Raw genomic sequence first — 21,067 nt, forward strand, 5'->3', positions numbered from 1 at the left:
CAAATGTTCACAGCACAGTATCAAATAACTAGCAACACAACTAGTAGTATCAAGGTTCTCGAATGACTAAATACACAACACCCTTGTGCAATACACATGTGAATTCAACTCAAAGAAAATAAACACTAACATGCTCTTTTCCTTTATAGAAAGCTATTTAACATCAAGTGGCATGGAGATCACAGCCAAGTAACTCTACAGGTCCGAGGGAAAAGACTGCAAAGCTCCCAGTCAGATTTTTTACTCTGATGTTAACAAGTGTTTTTAGTTTCCTCTAATGGTGTCAACTGTATCTTCCTGAACAAGTGTTGCCTTGCATCCTGCTGGGGTTTGTTTCATGGTGCCTCTGTTCCCACATAGCTGTTTTCACTTTTCCGGCCTGTACAGGCTGCCGGGAATGTGTTATTATACACAGACAGCGGCAAAACATGTCTTCACTCTGTAAAAAACAACACAGAAGCTGTGTCTGAAGTAACATACCGTACAGTATATGCCATGGCAGAGATTGAATGCCACGTCGGCAGCAGCTGTATATATTGTATACAAGAGTCATAATCACAAAAATAATATCTGTTTATTAGATTAATTACATTTGTTGCTTCCTGTGAACAACTGACAGAAGAAGATGCAATGAAGTTTAAGGTTTATGCAACTTTTAATTGACAGAAAATCACAAAGTATCTGTGTACTGATAAAAATAATGCTCCATCTGCTTTATAAATAAAGTATTTTTCTTTACTGTACATATTCTATATACTGCACAAAGCAGCTTCAAGAGAGATTTTACATTTATTATTTCCGACTTTTACAAGGTACTGTGACTGCCAACCTGAAAATTTACAATGAATCATAGTCGATTCTAGACACTATTTAAGAGCACTTCAGTCTTTGTTTTTTAACTGAACCACCTTTTAAAATGTGAAGTAGGCTACAATGCAAATATTCTCTATTGCATTGTAGTGAAATCACATAATACAATGCAAACAAATGTGTCCTTTTCCTTAAAGGAATAGTTCATCCAAAAATTTAAACTTGCTGAAAATTTACTCACTTTGAATCCATCAAAAATGTATGAGTTTTTAAGCAATGGCTTAATGATGACTTTTTTTTATTTATTTATTAAAAACATGCAGCTTTTCACCTTACAAGACATTGATTGATGAACTGGAGACGTGGATTAATTGTGGATTACTGTAAAGTTTTTATCAGCTGTTTGGACTCTCATTCTGACGGCACCCATTCACTGCAGAGGATTGGTGAGCAAGTGACGTAATGCTAATTTTCTTCAAATCTTTTTTGATGAAAAAACAAACTCGTCCTCTTGAATGGCCTGAGGGTGAGTACATTTTCAGCAACTTTTCATTATTGGGTTAATTGTTCCTTTAAATTAGTGCTGACAAACGATTAATCGCATCCAAAATAAACGTTTTTGTTTATATAATATATGAGTAATCCACAACCCCTTGTAGCGAAAACAAAGTTACTTCATCTCATATCCTATAATCATACCTTTTTATCTTATAATACTAAAACACATTTTTTAGTGTATGATCAGACCTATTAGGAAAGAAAACTGGACACTATATCTTTTGGATATTTAACTGAATATCTGTCATCAACACCTTTTTTCATCCTTTGATGAAAATGTTTCAATGCAAGTCATTAATTATACTTAATGACAATGATGTGTACAAGTGACTTGAAAATGAACAAAATATCTCAAGAGTGTGACCAAAAGTTTCAAAGGTGTTGCTTTTGTGAATTAAGATATTAGCAGCATATATCACAAAACTCTGACAGAGAAAAAAATCTGCAAGACTGGCGTGAATTCGGGGAACATCGTGTTCCCAGTGAATTATCATTTTAATGTACCATTCGGAGCAAAAAGCCCATTCCTCAAATAGGTTGTGGAACCTCACAAGATGATTTCATCACGAGGGAGAAAGAGAGATAGGCGGAAAGAAAATGAGCAAGAAATCATTTAGACAGATTGATGATGATGAAAGAGGAGCAGATCTCTCTAATTGTAATATGTGGGTGTTATCACATCCCAAGAAACATGTCCTGCTGTTTTAATGGTTTGGACCAGAGTTCAGGAAACAAAAGGAATCTTTGGGTTAAGCTTCTGTACAATGGTTGCCAATAACAGAGAAACTCATTCGAGGGCTGCTCATTATCAGTTTCTTGTACAGCACTATAAATCACACACCTTAAAGCCTATTCATTTGGCTATTTCTGCCAAATATGAGGGCATGTTTTATGGTTGGGCATCAAACTGGTCTGCAGGTATTTACAGAAGAACACAAAGCCGTGATTTTAATGTGCACAAAATGAGTCTGTTTATTAAACAGCTGATTTAATCGATGTGCTGTTGATATCTGTGAAATTATTTGTTGGTTTTCATCAAGCGAATCATGTAGCCTCCAAAATTGAAAATGTTATTGATTTACTACGGTTTGAAAATGGACTGTCTAATAAATATCACACTCTTCTATTTTAGAAAAACACTGTAAGTAATGAAAGTACACAGATTCAATTATTAAACCATTTACATGAAAAAGGGTTAGTTAATGCTTAGCTTCAAGGTATATACATAATCTAACAATTTCAGGTGGGATTTTCACTTAAGAAAGTACAAGAAGCAGAATTATCTCTCGTTTTCAAAAGAGTCATCCCACATTCATTTTCAGAAAAGGAGAATGCAGGGGTTTTCATTCAAATATTATATATGCCCTTATGGGATGAGGCTAATGACCCAGCTCAGAAGTGACTTAACCAATTGTTTCCTCTGCCTTCATCTTTCAGTCTGGTCCCTGTGGCATTCATTAGGGTCTTTGTGGTTTCATAAACATATTTAGAGGTCAGGGGTCACCACACACTCAACATGTTTCTTCTCAATGCATGCTACTCACTCATGAACGTGACAGGACTTAATACAGGGAACAAAGTATTTCCCTTACTGCCTCAAATGGTTGGCATTGGAGAATTGAACTTATAACGTCACTTTTAACAAATACAACCAATAAAACCTTGTGAATAACTTAAAGGTCTATGCTGAAGTATCAATCTAAGAACGTTCATCAACAAATAATAAGTTATAGGTGCAATTGCTAAGTAACTCAATTGTACTAATCTATTTTCTACACCAAGTTGCATCCATCACAACAGAACCCCATAAATATTTTAAGAAAATTATAGTATTTTTGTATATTTTTCTCTGTTGTATCTGCATTCTTTGCAGCTCACAAATACTTAACTGCAACATCAAGGCAGAGCAAGAAAGAAAATTAGATATTTCAGAGAATGCCCACTTGAATGAATGCAGATGTTGTTTCATGGATGCCCTGTGGTTCCGAGTGAGTTTTGCACAGAAAACATCCCACTCAGCAGATGTGAAAACACGTGAAAAGCCCCTCATTTACATTCAAGCTGTACGTGAAAGTCAATTTGTGTGCATGAGTGCGTTCACATTCACGTCCGAGCAGTGCATGAAAAGTAAATGTAAATGCTGCGCTTTACAATGACAAACTGGCGGCCGGAACTATTCATTTTGAAGCCCACTACATTGTATAAGCAAAGCAAAGTGTTAGATTAGTTTAATGTGCACATTCAGCTTCCTGTAAATTCTTGGAAAAACATTGAAGAAAGTATTTACAAGATCGATTTCTATTTGCAAACATTGTTTAAATCCATCCATATCCTAAGGTTCTCATCAAACACATGACAAGTACCTGTAGAGAAGTGGTAGGTGTGTGATGTATCTAATAGCTCTAGACAAGTCAAAGGGGATAATCATGTTTTGGAGACATGGGAGGAATTGAGGCAGGCTGATAATATATTTAGCGGTGGGGTGCTGTCACAGATTGCGATACACACTGAGCAGTATCATAAAGTGTTCAACAATCTCCAAGTAAACATCTCAGTGCCCTGAACAAATTCTGTGTCGATATAAAGCTGTGTTTGAACATTTTCATGAAGAAATCAGGATTCATCAATGCATTTGCAAATAAATTTAGGAATAAATATCTAAATAAATGTGTATACAAAATATAAATAAAAATGAAAACACACTCAAATTAAATTATATAATATAAATGAGAAATGTATTAACTAAATGGTTCTACAATTCACAGGTCCTGCACAAAAATATCAAATCACATGTAATTTAAGTCTATATAAAAGAGTAAAAGAGTGCATCTTTATAGAACAGAATTATTTCCCTCATATGGAAGTTTGGGTGTGTATTACACTAAATACTAACTACGGGCTATAGAAGCGTGTTTCTGCAATAAGGATAAGAAAAACAATAAGAAAAGGTAATTGCTCGCACAAAAGAAATACAGAATTGTTATAAACACAGAAACACATCAACTTTTCCATTTTGTATTCTGTGGCAGAAACAAACAAACAAACAAAAACAGAATTGTGAGATATAAACTCAAAGTTTCAACTTTTTTCTCACAATTCCGGGTTTACGTTTCTCAATTCTGACATTTTTATAAGAATTCTGATTTTACATCTCGCAAATCTGTCTGCAACAAATATTTAAAAAATAATAATGAATACGACATTTTAGCTCACATTTCTCTCAATCGCGAGTTTGTTTCTCATAATTAAGACTTTGTTCTCAGAATTGTGAGTTTGTATCTTGCAAAAGCGAGTTATAAACTCACAATAGCATGTAACCTCGCAATTGAATTTTTTTTTACTCAGAATTGAAAGTTTACATCTTAGAATTGCAAGAAAAAAGTCTAAATGAAGAGATATAAACTCAAAATTGCGACAAAAATAAAGAACTGAGGTAAAAAGTCACAATTAAATTATTATTATTATTATTATTATGTTTCTGTGGTGGAAACAGGCTTCCATAACAGGCACATCCTCCCTGCAGAACAAATTCCTGTTGTGAATCCAGCAGAATTGTTTCTGTGCATGAGTAAAAATGCAATTATTAGTGAATGACACTGAGATTTATTACAGCAGAATGCATCTAAGCTCAGTTAGTTAACCTATAAAGATGATCAAATGTATATATTAAACTGCTCTTTAAGAACACGTGGTTCTGGAACTCCCACGGTTCAGAGACCATGTGGGCTGCGGTCACAGCACTGTACCACTTATCCAGTTGTCCAAACCTCTCTTCAAGCATCCTGCTGGATATATTGTGTTTATTCTGAGATTTCTCACCCTAAATTTTCAGCCGGTCAGCTCTGGGCGCTGGTCCGAAACGAACTAAGTTAGAAAGTTGAAGCACAGCATCATAATCCTCTGCCATTTAGACCTGCCTACGATCAGATCAAAGCACTGAAGCAGTAGCAGATGGTTTGGAATCTTATATATACTTTGATTTACCGGCAAGTTTGTAATATATATAACATCCCCAATGTGTACACTTTATAGGATTATTGATTTTATAATGAATGTACATTTGTCATTCTGACAAAAATCAAGTTTCTTTTAAATAAAATATATTAACAGCTGTTGTTATATTTTATTCACTTAGTAATTTATTCACATTAAAAGTATATTCATGCATATACCACTGTTCAAAGATCTGGGCTCAGTAAGACTTATTTATACTTTAATACTTGCATAAGGATGCATTTAATTGATCGAAAGTGACAGTAAAGACTTATAAACTGTAATGAAAGATTTCTATAATTCAAATAAATGCTGAAAGATTCCTGAAGAAAATAATGAAATAAAATAACATATATGTATCCAGAAACTCAAAAATATTAAGCAGAACATGTGTTTTTAACATGGATAATATTAAGAAATCTTGAGCAGCAAATTATCATATTAGAATGATTTCTGGAGGATCATATGACACTAAAGACTGGAGTAATGACTGCAGAAAATTAATCTTTACCATCACAGGAATAAACTACAGTTTAAAATATATTAAAATAGAAAAAGGTTATTTTAAATTGTAATAATATTTCACAATATCTTTATTGTTTTTACGCTTTTGAATGGTAGTGTATGCTGTATAATTTATGAAAACCATTGTCTAAAAATGTGTTTTTACAAATAGCCTATATAGTGTAATAATTTACTTCAAAAGAGTAGCTTGACTGTAGTTTAACTGTAAAATATGAGTAGCTTACAAAAAGTACAGTTGCGAAGTGGCTTCCCCAGCACAGTCATCATATTATAATTCTCTTGTATGTTCTATCACTTCTTATGACATTTACTTTGTACTGATTCTGCCCTCTTAACACCGCCCAATATAAAAAATACATCTACAAACAACATTTGAGATAGGTTTACTCATTCACCGTCAGAGCTTTCCCTGGCAAGCACTCTTTGATAGGAAGCCTGACTAAGGTCTGCATGGTGTTCAGTCCTCCTACTCAAAACACTGGTTGTCATGGAGCCTCAGCTGTGGTGTCTACCCCATCCTCTGCTTTCTTTTACTCTCTCTCTCCTTCTGTGCTTTCTAATTTCCTCATGGCACCGGTCACCCTCCCCTGCTGGAGGCTGCGATTTTGTAGTTTGATATTCCCTTTTCAGCACTCTCTCTGTTACTCTAAAATCAGCCAGCGTAATACAGACATCACAGTCCTCTCCCAAACAGATGGTCTCATTTTCAGGAAAGGCACTGTTCCTGGACAAAAGATTAAAGATGCTGCAGTGTGATTAGAGTTATTATGTGAGCCCTTTGAAACTCTAGCATAAGAGCTCTGATATACAGTATGTAGTTTAAAGGGATAGTTCACTCAAAAATCTACATCCACAAATTTGTATAGCTTTTGTTATATTGATATTCTTCAAAATATCTTCTTTTCTGTTCCGCAGAATATATCATACGATATTTGGAATGGCATGAGGTTGAGTAAATGATGACATAATTGTCCTCTTTTAGTAACTATCTCTTTAAAAGGGGAAGTCGTGGCCTAATGGTTAGAGAGTCGGACTCGTAACCCGAGTATTGGGCACTTCACTTCAGAAGTGTAAACATTGTGCTATCCAACATTGTTTGGTTTCTTTGAACATCCCAACCAGCTTGACACAGGAACATTAGCTCAACCAGTGGCAAGAGTTTGAGGCGAGACTAACCAGACGTTTTCTGGAAAACTTACAGTCTTTAAAGTTGTCATGAAACCAACGTAGTCTTTTCATCTGTATTGTGATGTACACAATGAAAAAGAATGTAGGGCAGGACTTCATTCATTCATTGATTGTTGACTGGACGGAGGCAGATCTGAACAAAAGCTTGCAGTTGATTGTAAGAAAGGGGTGGAGTTTAAGCAGATTAAATGGTTAGTTCACCCAAAAATGACAATTCTGTCATTAATTACTCACCATCATGTCGTTCCAAAAACATAGCCTTCATTCATCTTCAGAACACAAAATAAGATATTTTTGATGATATCTGAGAGCTTTCTGACCCTGCATAGACAGCAACAAAACTACCATGTTCAAGACCCAGAAAGATAGTAAGAACATCGTAAAAATAGTCCACGTGATATCAGTGGTTCAACCGTAATTTTATGAAGCTATGAGAATACTTTTCGTGTGCAAAGAAAACAAAAACAAGGACTTTATTCAACAATTCTTCTCTTCCATGTCAGTCTCTGCCAAGCATTCATGAGTTTGGGTGAACTAACCCTTTAAATGATTTGAGATGTCCACCAGACAGAATGGTCTGTCATTTCACCAGAAGATCAAGATATGACATTTTGATTATTAGGTCAAAAAAATTTAAGACAAAAAACACATGCACAGATAAACATGCATTTTGAAAATACATAAGGTGAATTTTCATCTCATCCCAGCTTTAAAAACAGGTGGCGTAAGCAACATCAAAAAAAGCATAATTTTAAAAAAGCTTGAATAAATAAAGTTGATTACATTGCTCTCCTATATTGGTTTGAATTTAAGAAGTGAAGCTCTGGAAGCATTACAAGATGCATTCATGCCAAAAAGCATAAATTCAATCTAAATTTTACACCTTGTACTTTTGCATACTATAGATTCAATCTGACAAGGCACAAGCCTCCTGCATAGGTTGAGAACCTGTTCGGTTTTCTGCTGATCTTTGCGCTTAAGAGACTGGATTTATAACACTGCCAGAAGGATGCTAAATGATAACACATGAGAGAGGGCTATGATCCAGGCTCACCCTCACTGTAGCTAATGTAATAGGTAAGGACAGAGCAACTAACATTATCGAGTGTCCCGTTATAAGGTAAAAAGTACATTAAGGCCTTCTGAAGCAGCCTTTGTGTTTTTTCTTTTAGTCCTCTTATAATGTACATAGTGTGAAGAAGAAGAAAAAATGTGCAATGCAAGCCAGGGTTTATACTTCAATCTTTGCAAAAAGTGGAACAGATGACTTAAAGATATTTTGCATTTGCAGCAGATTAAATATCTGTGGCAAGAGTGATACGAACATAATCTCAAACCCTTTCCTTACAATATTATGCCTGAAATTTGCATGCAAAATGGCAACAGAACTTTTTTTCTCTTTAGTAAGCTGTATAAAAATGAAATAATACATTTTTTTAAAATACCATTGGTGCTTAAAACTGCATTTCTGCATTTTGAAATTATTATCACGTATTACATAACTTAAAACAAAACCTGACAGGCACATCATTGATTTTCAGACTGCCACTGGCTGCTCCGCAACTATTCCAGATCAAACCTTAGCCTGTAACAACTGCTTTCCTTCAAAGCTGCAGTTTTAGAGATTGTTGTGAGAATATATCCTGTGAAATGAGGATAATACCTTTCCCAGCGGCCAGATTGTACTGTTTCTGTGTTGCTTCTTTGCTAAGCAACATTCCAAGAAGTTCAGCCAGAGATCACTGACATATACAGTAGATGCACACTGTGATGGGTGGACCAAGCAACATTATGGCAGAATGACTAATCACTACTCTGAGAAATGATTCCTATAGGCCTTAAAAAATCACAAATAATTCCACACAGACTAATAATTTGACTTTGTATACCATAATGTTGTCACTTAAGATTTAAAAAGAGAAAGAATCCCAAATAATGTACCACTTTAAGTTTAAGCCAGCCTTTTCCAAACCTGCACGAAATTCCCTGGGTATTCGGTAATGACATGCCAAATAGCTACAGAATATTTATATATTGTGATATGACGTCTGCTACTTATGATCACACAAGTGGGCGCACACGCTACTAATATCGTTTTGCTGGGTTTGCTGGTATTTACTCTGAGGTTTCGCTGGTATTTGCTCTGAGTGCATTAAGTTATTCCGAGTCTGTTCTGAGGAGCTTATCCATCATTTCCAGTCTGAACAGCGTGAGAAAGAAAACATCGGGAGAGAAAATGAGACAGCTGCTATTGAACAGGCAGAAACTGAATTTTTCTCCTCAAGCGAGATCAACTGACTCAGCACAGCGTGACATTAAGTGTTGTTGTTTTCCAAATCTAAATGTTTGGAGCTCTGCAAATAATCTTTTTAAGGAAATATCCCACAATTCTTCCTACAGGATATGAATACTGCTAAGCAAATTTATGATAGCTCTAATGCACTCAGAGATAATATTCTAAGACGGTGGAAATGTACAATGGCTGTTGCCTATAATATAATTACTTACCAATTATGGTATTTATAAATTCTAATAGGACAAAACAAATATTAGATAATTTTATAGCTAAAATATATTTGGACTTCTGAGTATCTCAGTGGATACAATAATGACCTATCATGAAAATCCAAAATTACATCTAGACATTGAATTAAAATCTAGACTTTGGACTAAATTAAACCCTAACTTTTTTTAAGAGATGTAGCCATGTAAGGATATTTTAATGTTTTTACTAGGCTAATGAGGTCTATATGGTTTTTATTATCGTAGATTGTACAGTTTAAACTGTTATGAACAGATATTTTCATAAGAACATACTGTATAAGAATATATCTGTATTTGTATTCATGATAACGCCACATATATCACCTGTAAACTTACATGTAGTTGCACAGCCATCTAGTGGAAGAAGAAAGAAATGCCATGCCACAGATCCGCATCTGTAAGGACAAATAGAGCAGTTTGGATTGTAGTTTTAAAACAAGAAGAAAATATTGGAACGGCTACTCTTGGGAAATTCTGGTGGGTTTTAGATTTGCCGTTTTCAATTTATGACGAGTAAGGTGTTAAGGACTGGTCAAAATTCTAGTGAAGAAAAAAAGTTTCTTATATAAGAGATTGTGTAAAGTGGCCTAAGCATTATTACAAAATAGGCTAAACTTCGAACAGTGTGATCAGGAGTCCTAAAGGGATTTATTTTGTTATATTTATGAACAGCCCACTGTACATTACTCCACGGTTATTTACCAAATAAATTATTGATTTCAGTTGAATATGATTTATTATCTTTATTATCTATCGGCTATGCTAAAAAAAAAAAAGTCAATAGCAACATAGAAAACATTGGCCTAACAACAAAACGAACACTGCGTCGATTAAAATATCAATTTATATGTTACCACGTTACTTGTCTTCCTCTAAGCTCCTTTACTCCTGTTTGTTGTCCAATCTTCTCATTTATTTGCTCATTTTGACACAAAATTAGCAATTTGTTTGAATAACAAGAGTGAGAACGACAATAACTAGAGAAAGACGGCGGAGTGATACACGTGACACATGAAAGTAGCGCAGACGTTTAACAGATCGGTTGCATGGATAGGCCTACTTGCAGTGTTGAGAAAGTTACTTTTAAAAGTAATGCATTACAATATTGCGTTACTCCCTAAAAGTTAAGAGTCCCTAGAGTTACTTTTAATGTAAAGTAATGCGTTACGTTACTTTTGAGTTAGGGCCTACTTTTTAAATCTGGGCAGGGCTTGCTTGTAAATTTGTTCTTAATATAAAAAAAGTTCTTCTTTTACAAATGTAAAAAGCCCTTTCACAACAGACGTGAAATGAACAATCCTCAGGCTGAAGGAAATGTAAATTTATGTCTGTAAAGTAGAGGGCGCAGCTCAAACAAATTAAATAATAAATACAAAATAAAAAAATAATATTCTGATTTTGGATTTGACTGTTTTTATTCATTTTGAGGAATACTAAATCTGTTTTTGTGCAGGTGAGATGAGTAAATACATGTTCATACTTAGTCTAGAACTACAGTAAGCATCATGTTCACAGAGCACGCACAATACCTCTGCACTTACTCCGATTACTCTCAACATGGCAACACGAGAGCTGTCAGGCAAGACATGGGAAACAAAGTAACTGATATTTCCTTCTAAATTAAAAAGTAATGTGTTACTTTACTAGTTACTTTAAAAAAAAGTAATCTGATTACGTAACTTATGTTACTTGTAATGCGTTACTACCCCCAACATTGCTGTTCTCGTTATTTCCCTACAGCGGCTAATAAATCGGAAGTCTCGCACATTCACAGAAAAAGACATGTTTGTGCTTGTGTCTTAACGGTGTTCTATAACGTGATGCTCAAGTTAAAAGAAGTTCGAATTAGGAAAAAAAAACATGCTTATTCATTGTTTTTCTATGCCAACATGTGCTAGACAGACGTGTTTGACCGTTGCACTCACGTCTCCTAGCTTTTGCAGTGTCTTGCACATGACACAACGTTTTAAAAACATGGCACTCAAGTTAAAAGTTCAACTTTAAAAAAAATGCATCTTGAGGTCTTTTTTTGACCAATTCACTGTCCGCATCTCACGTTCAACTTTTAAAAGCACTTTTTTTTCTCCCCCATTGCCCAGCAACTTGAATTTTTGCATTCCCCTCTGCTGCGCTTTCATTGACTTTCTATGTAAACATGCTCTAAATGGACTTGTTTGATGGCTGTGCTCTCGTCCTGCATCTTTTGCAACATCTCGTGCATGACATGGCTCTTAAGTTAAAAATAAGTTCAGCTTTTAAAAAAACGTGCGTCGAGACCTTGCATTTTTTCCATTCCACTGCCAGCCTCTCGCAGTTTCAAGACAAAAACACAAAAACCAATGACCTTTGCGCTCGCATACTGTATTTTGCAATGTCTGGCACATTACACAGTGTGCACTCAACTAAAAAGAAGTTTGACCCTTTATAAAACAAAGCTTTTCCACTGTTTTTCTGTTAACATGCCCGAGACGTATGTGTTTGACCATGTGTTTGCACTTATGTCTCGCACATGACATTCTAAAAATGTGACACACAATTTAAAATTTAAACTTTTTTTTTTCGGCCATTGCACTCTCATCCTGCACGTTTTGTAGCATCTTAACCTTTTCCCATTCCACTTCCCGCATCTTATGTTTTTTAAAGCAAAAACATGTTCTGTGTTAATGGCCCCTTTTTGTGCTCATTCTTGCATATTTTACAGCATCTTGCACAGTGTTCTAAAAACACAGCACTCAAGTTAAAAAAGTTTGACTTTTAAAAAAAGTGCTTTTCCATTGTTTTCTATTAACATGGTGGATGTGTTTGACCGTTGCACTCGAGTCTCACATCTTTTGCAGTCTTGCACATCACACTGTGTTCCAAAAACACACTGCTCGAGTAAAAAAGTTTGATGTTTAAAAACATGGTTTTCCATTGTTTTTCTGTTAATATGACAGCCCAGAGAGCACATGTACGTCTGCAAGATGTCTGTTAAAGATCTCTCGATCTGGAAAGCATCTGCTGTTTACAAACATCTGACAGATGTCTTTAAGATGTCAGTTTTACATACATTCTAAATCATTAACATCTTAAAGACATCTAATAAACGTCTATTTGACATCTAATAGGAAACGTCCTATAGGCGTATTGCAGATGAGGAAATACTCTGAAAAATACATCTTGCAGTAAACGCAGATGTCAAATAGACATCTCCGAGATGTATGTGTGCTATCAGGGAGACGTGTTAGATCGTTGTTTTCACGTCTTGCATCTTTTGCAGCATCTCACATTACACAATTGTCCAAACATGCGGCACTCGAGTTAAAAGTTTGCCATCCAGCAGACAGGTTAAAAGTTCAACATTTAAAGTGCATACTTTGCGGTTTTTCCATCGCTTTGCGTCTCGCATTTTTGCATTCCCCTTTGCTTTCATTGTATTTTCTATGTAAGCGTGTTTTTCATAGCGTTTTGTGTAAATGGCCCCTAACATGTGAACATCTCAGAATGCACTGCTTCAGTTCTCTTGTCCACTTTCTTGACCTGAAATGCAATTGAGATGCCAACTCCTAGAGACACTGACAAAATAAATTAATTAATTAATTAACATAAAAACAGTTAATTTTAGTTGAAATTATTTTATCATGTGAGAAGAGACATCAGAATGTCCAGGAACACAGAATTCAATCTCCTGATCAACATGTCAGTGTTTACTTTGCGACACTGACCATCTAACTGTACATTATTCTGCTTATTATGGCTCTTACCTATAATGGACATGGACAAAAATATTGATCTGAATATAAATTGTTCCGTTATTCCTTCTACAGACCACATAGAGTCACAAGTACAACTATGTTGTTTTCCAGAATGTTATATTTTGCTTTGATCTAAATTAGGGCTGCACGATAAATCGCATGCGATATTTAACGCGCATCTTATCAGTAAAGCCGGTTCTGTAATCAGCGGTAAATCTCCATCATGTGCGTGCTTTCACATTGAGCAGCATTAACTACACAGAGCCGTTGTTCACTGACGAGCTGCGCAAAACCACGTTCATATTCGCGCGATTTTTTGCGCAGCTCGTCAGTGAACAACTAAATGTGAGGTTGGAACATGCCAAAAAGGCATCCTAATTTTGAAATGATAAGTTGACTCTCCATACTACATGCCATACAACTATGACTCCAAGCTCCATACTACTATAATGTTGTGGACTGGTGGGTGGTAATTAAATGTCATATAAACACATGGTCAATGATTCAGTAAACTCCATTAGGTTACACGAGAAACCTTTAACTAGTCAGAACTACAGTTTTACTACAATACCCACAATCCAAAGAAGAAAACACTTCCGGTGAGTCAGCTGCGATTCAGGAAGTACATCCATTATAGTGACAGGAACAACATCACGGGACTCTCATTGCACTGAGCAGATTAATAAAATATTACCTGTAACCGATCTGTACACACCTGTAATATAAGACAACATGTCTAGGCAGTCGAACAGAGCCACGGACAGCAAGAAGATGGTGAGTGTGTCTTGTGTTTCCGCAGAACTGAGCTAAATGCAGGGCAGCTAGCTAACATGCTATTATAATAATCGGAAAATAAGTTTATTTGAGCAGTGTTTGTTTATTTGCATACAAATAAATATAGCGTAGGATACATGTTACCTAGAGGTGCATTAGCTTATTCCTCTAGTTAAGTGATTTTTTTGCACAGACATGAGACTTTCAGTCAGTCGGTCAATCGTGGCTGGCATTTGAATTAAAAATCTTGTGAAATGCTAAATGCTTTTTTTTTTTTTTTTTATAATAGTTTGAGGGAATTATAATGATATAGTCCCATTGGTTAGAAAGATACATGCTTTCATAGCATTATGCATTGTGTGTCATACATTTTGTTTTAGCACAAGTATTATTGCACTGGGTAGTAGGTTATATGAAGTATTGATACACTCTCAACACGGACTAAACAATACAGTAGTGAAAGCAGAGAAAATGTATCCAGATGTGTCATGCAAGCATTAGTAGAAATGACGTTTTGGCTACAATTTGGCATGGAACAATTCATGTCTGTGACAACCCCATATTGTGCCGTGAGAGGGCGCTCAAGACCACTCTGCCCTCATTCATTCAGTCCTGAATATTACCCATGATGATATGATACACTATTTGTTTTTTGTTTTTGTTTTTTTGCAAATTGTGACCCTGTGAACCCCTTGTACTCCTTTTGAAGCATGATGTGCTATTTGGATCTTCTGAAATCATGCAGCAGAGCACAATCTTTAGGTTGTAAGTTCATGCAGACCACGTGCTTCTGCCATTAAAGAAAAAGGGGGCTATTACAAGTATCTTCAATGTTAATGTTTCGCTCAAATTATTATGCTTATAATAAATGTTGAAATAAAAAGCAGCTGTATTAATTTACAAAATGCATAATAGAAGCATTTCACTAGAGATCTCAGACATTTGGACCCCACTAAAAGACTAAAACATGCTAGTTTCCTGCTGTTATGAAATTCCCATTTTCTTATCTAAGAAAAAGAATTTTAAAACATATATTGCTCTTTTTGTTTCGTTTTGTTTTATTTAGCAAGTACATAAAGATGGTTCACTGGCATGTTGGAATTTTTTGTATAGTAAATGGGAATTATTGTAAGGAAAATAATGATCTTCTGTACCAATTCTTGTTTCATTAAAAACATTACAGTTACATTTAGCTGTTAGCAAAAAAAAGCACAAAAAAAAATGGCTACATTATTATCTAATGAAATATTTGGATCTATGCCAAAGAAAGTTTTGCATTATTGTTGTTGTTGTTGTTTTGTATTTGCATTCATTGTCAGTATTAACAGTGGTTAACCAGTAAACACAGTGAATATTGTGAACATGGTGGTGGGTAATTTTGGGCTGTCTTGTCTCTCCCTTGAACAGAATTCAGAATTATTCACTCTCACTTATGGAGCCTTGGTCACTCAGTTGTGTAAGGACTATGAAAATGATGAAGAAGTCAACAAACAACTGGATAAAATGTGAGTCTGTCTTTCTCTATTTCTCACCTATCCATCCAATCTGGTCACATTAAACAGAGTTTACAAATTACATATTTTTTTTCTCTTTTCTAAGATAGAAAAGATTTTCTGTAGATTAAACAGTCTATGAAAGTGTAAGGATTAGGTGCTGTAACTGGTCACTTTTTTTTCTTTTCTTTTTTACGTTTGTCACTTTCCATTATTCAATTTGTATGAGTGGAACAGAGAGGGTTTAATGTGGATGTTGTATTGTCAGAGTTTGCGCTGGGTGTAGGCTGTTATATTAGGTGTGGTGATTGTGCCATCCAGCCTGCTGAAGTTGGGTTGGGTGGTATGAAGAGTATAAAATGTGCCACTCTAGGTTTTTGAAGAGCTGTCTCTCTCCCCGCCCTGTTAAATGAATTGTGCAGCTGTAGGTTACACCCCTGGTTTTTCAGATGCATGATTCTGTTCCCCCACTTGGCTATACTTCTCAAATTCAATTCCACTGTTAGAGTGGATCCAGATGGATGAGAGTGTTGATGGTCTTTTTTTTTTTGTATTAGCAAGTTCACATCTCATGTTGTACTGCACCGATTCTTTCAACTGGTGGGTTGCACAGCAGGAAAAATCAATAATAAAATGTATGTAAACATGTAGACTATTGTTCAGAAGTGTATTATGTTTTTAAAAGAAGTCTCTTATGTAAGGCTGCATTTATTCAATCAAAATACAGGTAAAAAATAGTAATATTCTGAAATAGTATTACAATTTAAAATACATGTTTTCGATTGCAATATATTTTAAAATGTAATTTATTCCTGTGATGGCAAAACTGAATTTTCAGCATCATTACTCCAGTCATTACATGATCCTTCAGAAATCATTCTTATATGCTGATTTGATGCTCAAAAAAAACCAAAACGTATTATTATCAATGTTTTAAACAGTTGTAATATTTTTGCAGAAACCGTGGTACTTTTTTTAGGACCTTTGGTGACTAGACAATTCAAAAAACAGCGGACCCCAAACCAGTATATAATTAAAATAAATAGCCGTATCAAGTTTTCAAAGGAAAGAGAAAAGCCTTCCATGTCCAATCAAAATCTCCATCTGTCACTTGGTAGAAGCTAATCAAAATTAGGCATATTCCAATGCACTCATCCTCAAAACCTTGAAGTAAACTACACAAGGTAAAAAAAAATAAATAACCCACACTACAATGTGTGTCGACTACAATGTGTTTTCACTTATTTTCTTGGGTGTTAATTGCACTGAAATCTCACTCAGTACATTTACATGCACTTACTGAAATGTAGTTATGAATATTTTTCTGCACTAAAGGCTGTGCATATCTCATATTAACCATCCAATTTTTTTCTAGTCATAATTTTGCATATTATTGGGCCTGTGCAAAAATTATTATTATTTTTTTTTTTTTTTGAGTAAGTACATATTTGATACTTTTATTTGTAGAAATATTTTGGTACCGTGTTGGGTCACCACTTGATGTCCAGTGTAAAATCTGAGCCCTGAATCAAAACCAGTCAGGAAGCTCTGTTTTAAAGATTGTAGGAAAAGCAGTGAGGATGCGTGGAAATCCCTCAGATGCTTGGAGTCCAGCAGCTGTGATTTAGAGAATCAGTGGGCAGTGTGTGTTCTTTGGCTGAGTGGTCTTTTCATTTAAACCATGCCTTGAACTAATCCAGTAGTCCCACTGATATTGGGTTTGGCAACATGTCTGAAATACAATCTTTTTTTACTCTTGCTTCTTTAAAGCATCAAATATAACATAAGCAAAAGCAAGATTTGACTTTCTCTCCATCCAACAAGTTTGTATCTCTCCTTTCGAGTGCTTGAAGTTAAAGGGCTTCACTAAGACCTTCAAAGTAAAAAGAGATTATAGTTCTTATGATAGCGTTGGTGGGTGAAATGAGGGCGATTGAAAGTGAAGTTGCTCGGACAATGACACAGTTTCCCTTCTCTTCTTCCATCCTTTCAAGGGGATACAATATCGGAGTGCGTCTGATTGAGGACTTCTTGGCTCGGTCTAGTGTGGGGAGGTGTCACGATTTCCGAGAAACGGCAGATGTCATTGCAAAGGTAACGTGAGTACTTGGAGCCAATCAGAGCGCATGCTGAGCCCTCCCTTAGGCCAAGCGAGAGAGAGAAATAGAGAATCAGGAAGCAGGCAAGCATGTTAATGCGCAAGCAAGTGACTGGAATTTGAACTTCAACCTGCAGTAGCCCACATATTTTCTTAGCTTTCATCACATCTTTCTAGCGTTTTTAATTTTTCAGAGTCACACAGCTTGAGAAACATCCACGCTATGCTATCGCAAAGCCAATTGGCGGGCCGTTTGTGCGGCATTAGAATGAACCGAGACACTCGTGTTCCTCTCGGCTTGTTTTCTTTGGTCTGCGAGAGCCACAGACTGCTTTTTTACGAAACAATGCACCTCACCCTAAGCGTATAGGGTTCTCACTGACAGGATTGACAGAGCGTTCTTCCCCCTGTCCGTCACCTGTCCATGCTTGCTTGGTCTCTGTCTGTCTCTGTCTGTCTGTTCTCCTTTCTTCTGTTTTCTCTGTCTTTCTCTCCTCACTTTCCTCCACGTGTGCCACGTTGTGGAATGTTAATCCAGAATGCATCGGTTTGCTGGGACCCTGATCAGAATCCTAAACCTGTGGGTCTTAAAACAATTTTTATTAAGTCACGGAGGGTTATAATGTGAAGAATTTTGTTTAGTTGTTTATGGTTGCTGAGCAATGCAGTGACTGGGAGCGTTAATATAGAATTCAAATGATGTGCGCTCACAGTTGTGTGTATTTTGGCTATTTTACAGCTTTAAACAGGGCACATCCATTCTGAATTTAGGATGAAAGCCTTTTTATTATGGAGTTACTTATTGTGAAGCTGTTTTTGCACTGATGTTCTGAGGATGTAAGGGATTCACTGTACTCAAATTCTGTTTAATATAAGCCAGAAATTGTTTTCATTATAATATTCATTCATTTTTATTATTGCCTTAAAAACTAAAAGGTATTGGTTTAAATGCTCCAAGCAGTTTTAATTTTTTTATTTAGTTTTTTTATATATAGTGTAGTATTATTTATAGACTATTATATATATATATATTTTTAATTGCTTTTATTTTTATATTTTAGTCATTTTAATTTTAGTTCATGTTTTAGTAAGTTATGTGCATTTGTCATTTTATTAGTTTTGGGGTTTTTAATATTTATGTAATAGCTATTTAATTTTTATTTAAATTGTAGTTTTAGTGATTTCAACTTAACCTTGTTTAGTTCAATTAGTTGCCATTTCTAATCTTCTTTAGGTTTTTTTTAGTTGAAGCTTTTCATCTAGTATTAATATTTTATTTTATTCCAGCTTTGTTTCAGTTATCAATTTTTTTATTTTATATTTAATAGTTCACAATAACAGCACTTGCAACAAGTGATTTTAGACATTGCAACATCATAATGTACAGTATGAAAAAATAAATATTAATTTTGAGATTTGATTGAGAAATTAGCTACATACTTGTAAGTAAACGTCCAATATCAACTGATGTCAATTTAAAGAAAGCAATAATAATAATAAAAAATGTAGTATCAGCCTATAACCAAAATGGTGCAAACCTTGTGTTCTACCTTGTTTGTAAGGTTTCACCCAGTTTGTGTCCAGGTTTCTAAAATAAAAAGAAAACATTGTCAAATCAGTAACTTTCATTTTGATATATTTAATTCTACAATTGTTAATAGTTAAATGGTTTTTAATTTTAAAGTTACTTGAATTGCCAGCAAAAATTATCACATTGTGATATACTGTTAGTGTGATGTAAAATAATCAAGATTTTGGTCTTCTTATGACCTGTCCTCAAAACGTCTTTTCAAACCCGTACTGTGCAGTTGTGCAAAAAACAAGTCATTTCAGTGTCAGAGTCGTGAATACAGCACCTAAAAAGAATGTGGCAGCTCTGCAAAATCACTTAATGTGGCCCTGACATCATAGATGTAGGCAAGCGAGTTAACATGAAGACTCAAGAGCCTTTTTTGTCTTCACATTAACAGGTAGCCTTCAAGATGTACTTGGGTGTCACCCCCAGCGTGACCAACTGGAATCCTGCTGGAGATGAGTTCTCTCTTATCCTCGAAAGCAACCCCCTGGTGGACTTTGTAGAGCTTCCTGACAACCACAGTAATCTAGTTTACTCCAGCCTGCTCTGTGGAGTGCTGAGAGGAGCTCTTGAAATGGTAAAGAGTATGTTTGCGTGAGATGAATCGATGATCTTCTGCTAACCCTCAATTACCATTCACACTAAAGTTATTTTTCTACTCCTGTAGGTTCAAATGGCAGTGGATGTGCGATTCGCTCAGGACACACTAAGAGGTGACAGTGTGACAGAAATTCGCATGAAGTTCATCAAAAGGATCGAGGAGAACCTGCCAGCTGGAGATGAATGAGACTGAGAGACTTTTGATTCGAGAGACTTTTTTTATGTTGGATTGGGAACCAAAAACTTGGTTTGTTTTGGTCAAGAAGACCAACCAATCCCCAAACATTGTAAGTATTGCAATGCGAATTCACCGTCGAGAAGATTTCTCTCGATGTGTCACCAAGGTTGGCATGTTCTTTCCACCTGGTCCATGTTTTTTATTTCATACAAATACCTTCTCAAGTCTCTTTTTCTATGTCAGTTTGTCTGTAGTGTATTTCTTGTTATTCTTTTTGCATTTAACTAATACATATGGCACAGAAGGTTTAATTTATATAGTCAAGTATCGTAATCAGATTGAATAAATCATTAACTACCAACAACTGTGGCCAATCCCCTCATTTATCGTTCTTCTACTCAATAGGCCTTTGACACAAACTAATATTTACTCAAAGTTGCAATAAAGCGCTCATTTGAGCGGACCATATCACACTGCTGTTTTAATGTCCATAACGCTTGTATCAAAAACAACTTTAGATGGCTAATCTAAAACCAACATTTGAAGAAAGGGCCCCATGTTCGCCAAGAACAGAGCCGTAGTCTTTTGAGACGCACATGTTTTGTAGAGGACCAGTGGTGTTAAGGGGAGTCTGGGAGGGGTCAAGGTATGTAGATAATGGGACCTGTGTGCGCAAAGCCTGTGGCAGGTCCCTCCACACGTATGTAATGAAGTGTCACGGCAGCCCCCATCGCCGTCTTCGACTTGTCGTGTACTGGCCCTTGCATCGTGGGACTGTTATTCCTACAGCGCGGCAGCACGATGTGGTTAGAGTTAAACAACAATAACAAGGGCCTAATTCGTCTCAGATGTTTAATCAAGCAACGTGGAAGCACTCAGGGCCTGGAGGTTCACTGGTGCGTGTGCAGGACAGGGCTGTTTTGGGAGCCAGTGCGTTTTAATGGTGTAGCCGAGGGGGGTCACGGTCATGCTGACCAGTGGGAAGGGGAAGGCCGT

At 35.8% G+C, this 21,067-nt stretch overlaps 1 protein-coding gene and 1 long non-coding RNA gene across 2 annotated transcripts; one reads left to right on the plus strand and one right to left on the minus strand.

Moving 5' to 3' along the window:
* Positions 1 to 260: 260 nt before the first annotated feature.
* Positions 261 to 10,548, minus strand: LOC107724333 (uncharacterized). Its single transcript, XR_001638018.1, has 3 exons — positions 10,473 to 10,548; positions 9,955 to 10,013; positions 261 to 439 (listed from the first exon to the last, which is right to left on the minus strand). It is a non-coding gene; the product is annotated as an uncharacterized LOC107724333 (long non-coding RNA).
* A 3,413-nt stretch (positions 10,549 to 13,961) lies between these two features.
* On the plus strand, positions 13,962 to 20,650 carry trappc3 (trafficking protein particle complex subunit 3). The gene is made up of 5 exons (XM_016533277.1): positions 13,962 to 14,126; positions 15,534 to 15,631; positions 17,614 to 17,713; positions 19,688 to 19,870; positions 19,961 to 20,650. The coding sequence occupies exons 1-5, from the start codon at positions 14,085 to 14,087 to the stop codon at positions 20,078 to 20,080; spliced, it is 543 nt and encodes a 180-aa protein (XP_016388763.1). The 5' UTR covers positions 13,962 to 14,084; the 3' UTR covers positions 20,081 to 20,650.
* The last annotated feature ends 417 nt before the right edge of the window (positions 20,651 to 21,067 follow it).

The sequence above is a fragment of the Sinocyclocheilus rhinocerous genome, unplaced genomic scaffold (genome assembly GCF_001515625.1).
Source record: "Sinocyclocheilus rhinocerous isolate Xijiao unplaced genomic scaffold, SAMN03320098_v1.1 scaffold574, whole genome shotgun sequence".
NCBI lineage: Eukaryota > Metazoa > Chordata > Actinopteri > Cypriniformes > Cyprinidae > Sinocyclocheilus > Sinocyclocheilus rhinocerous.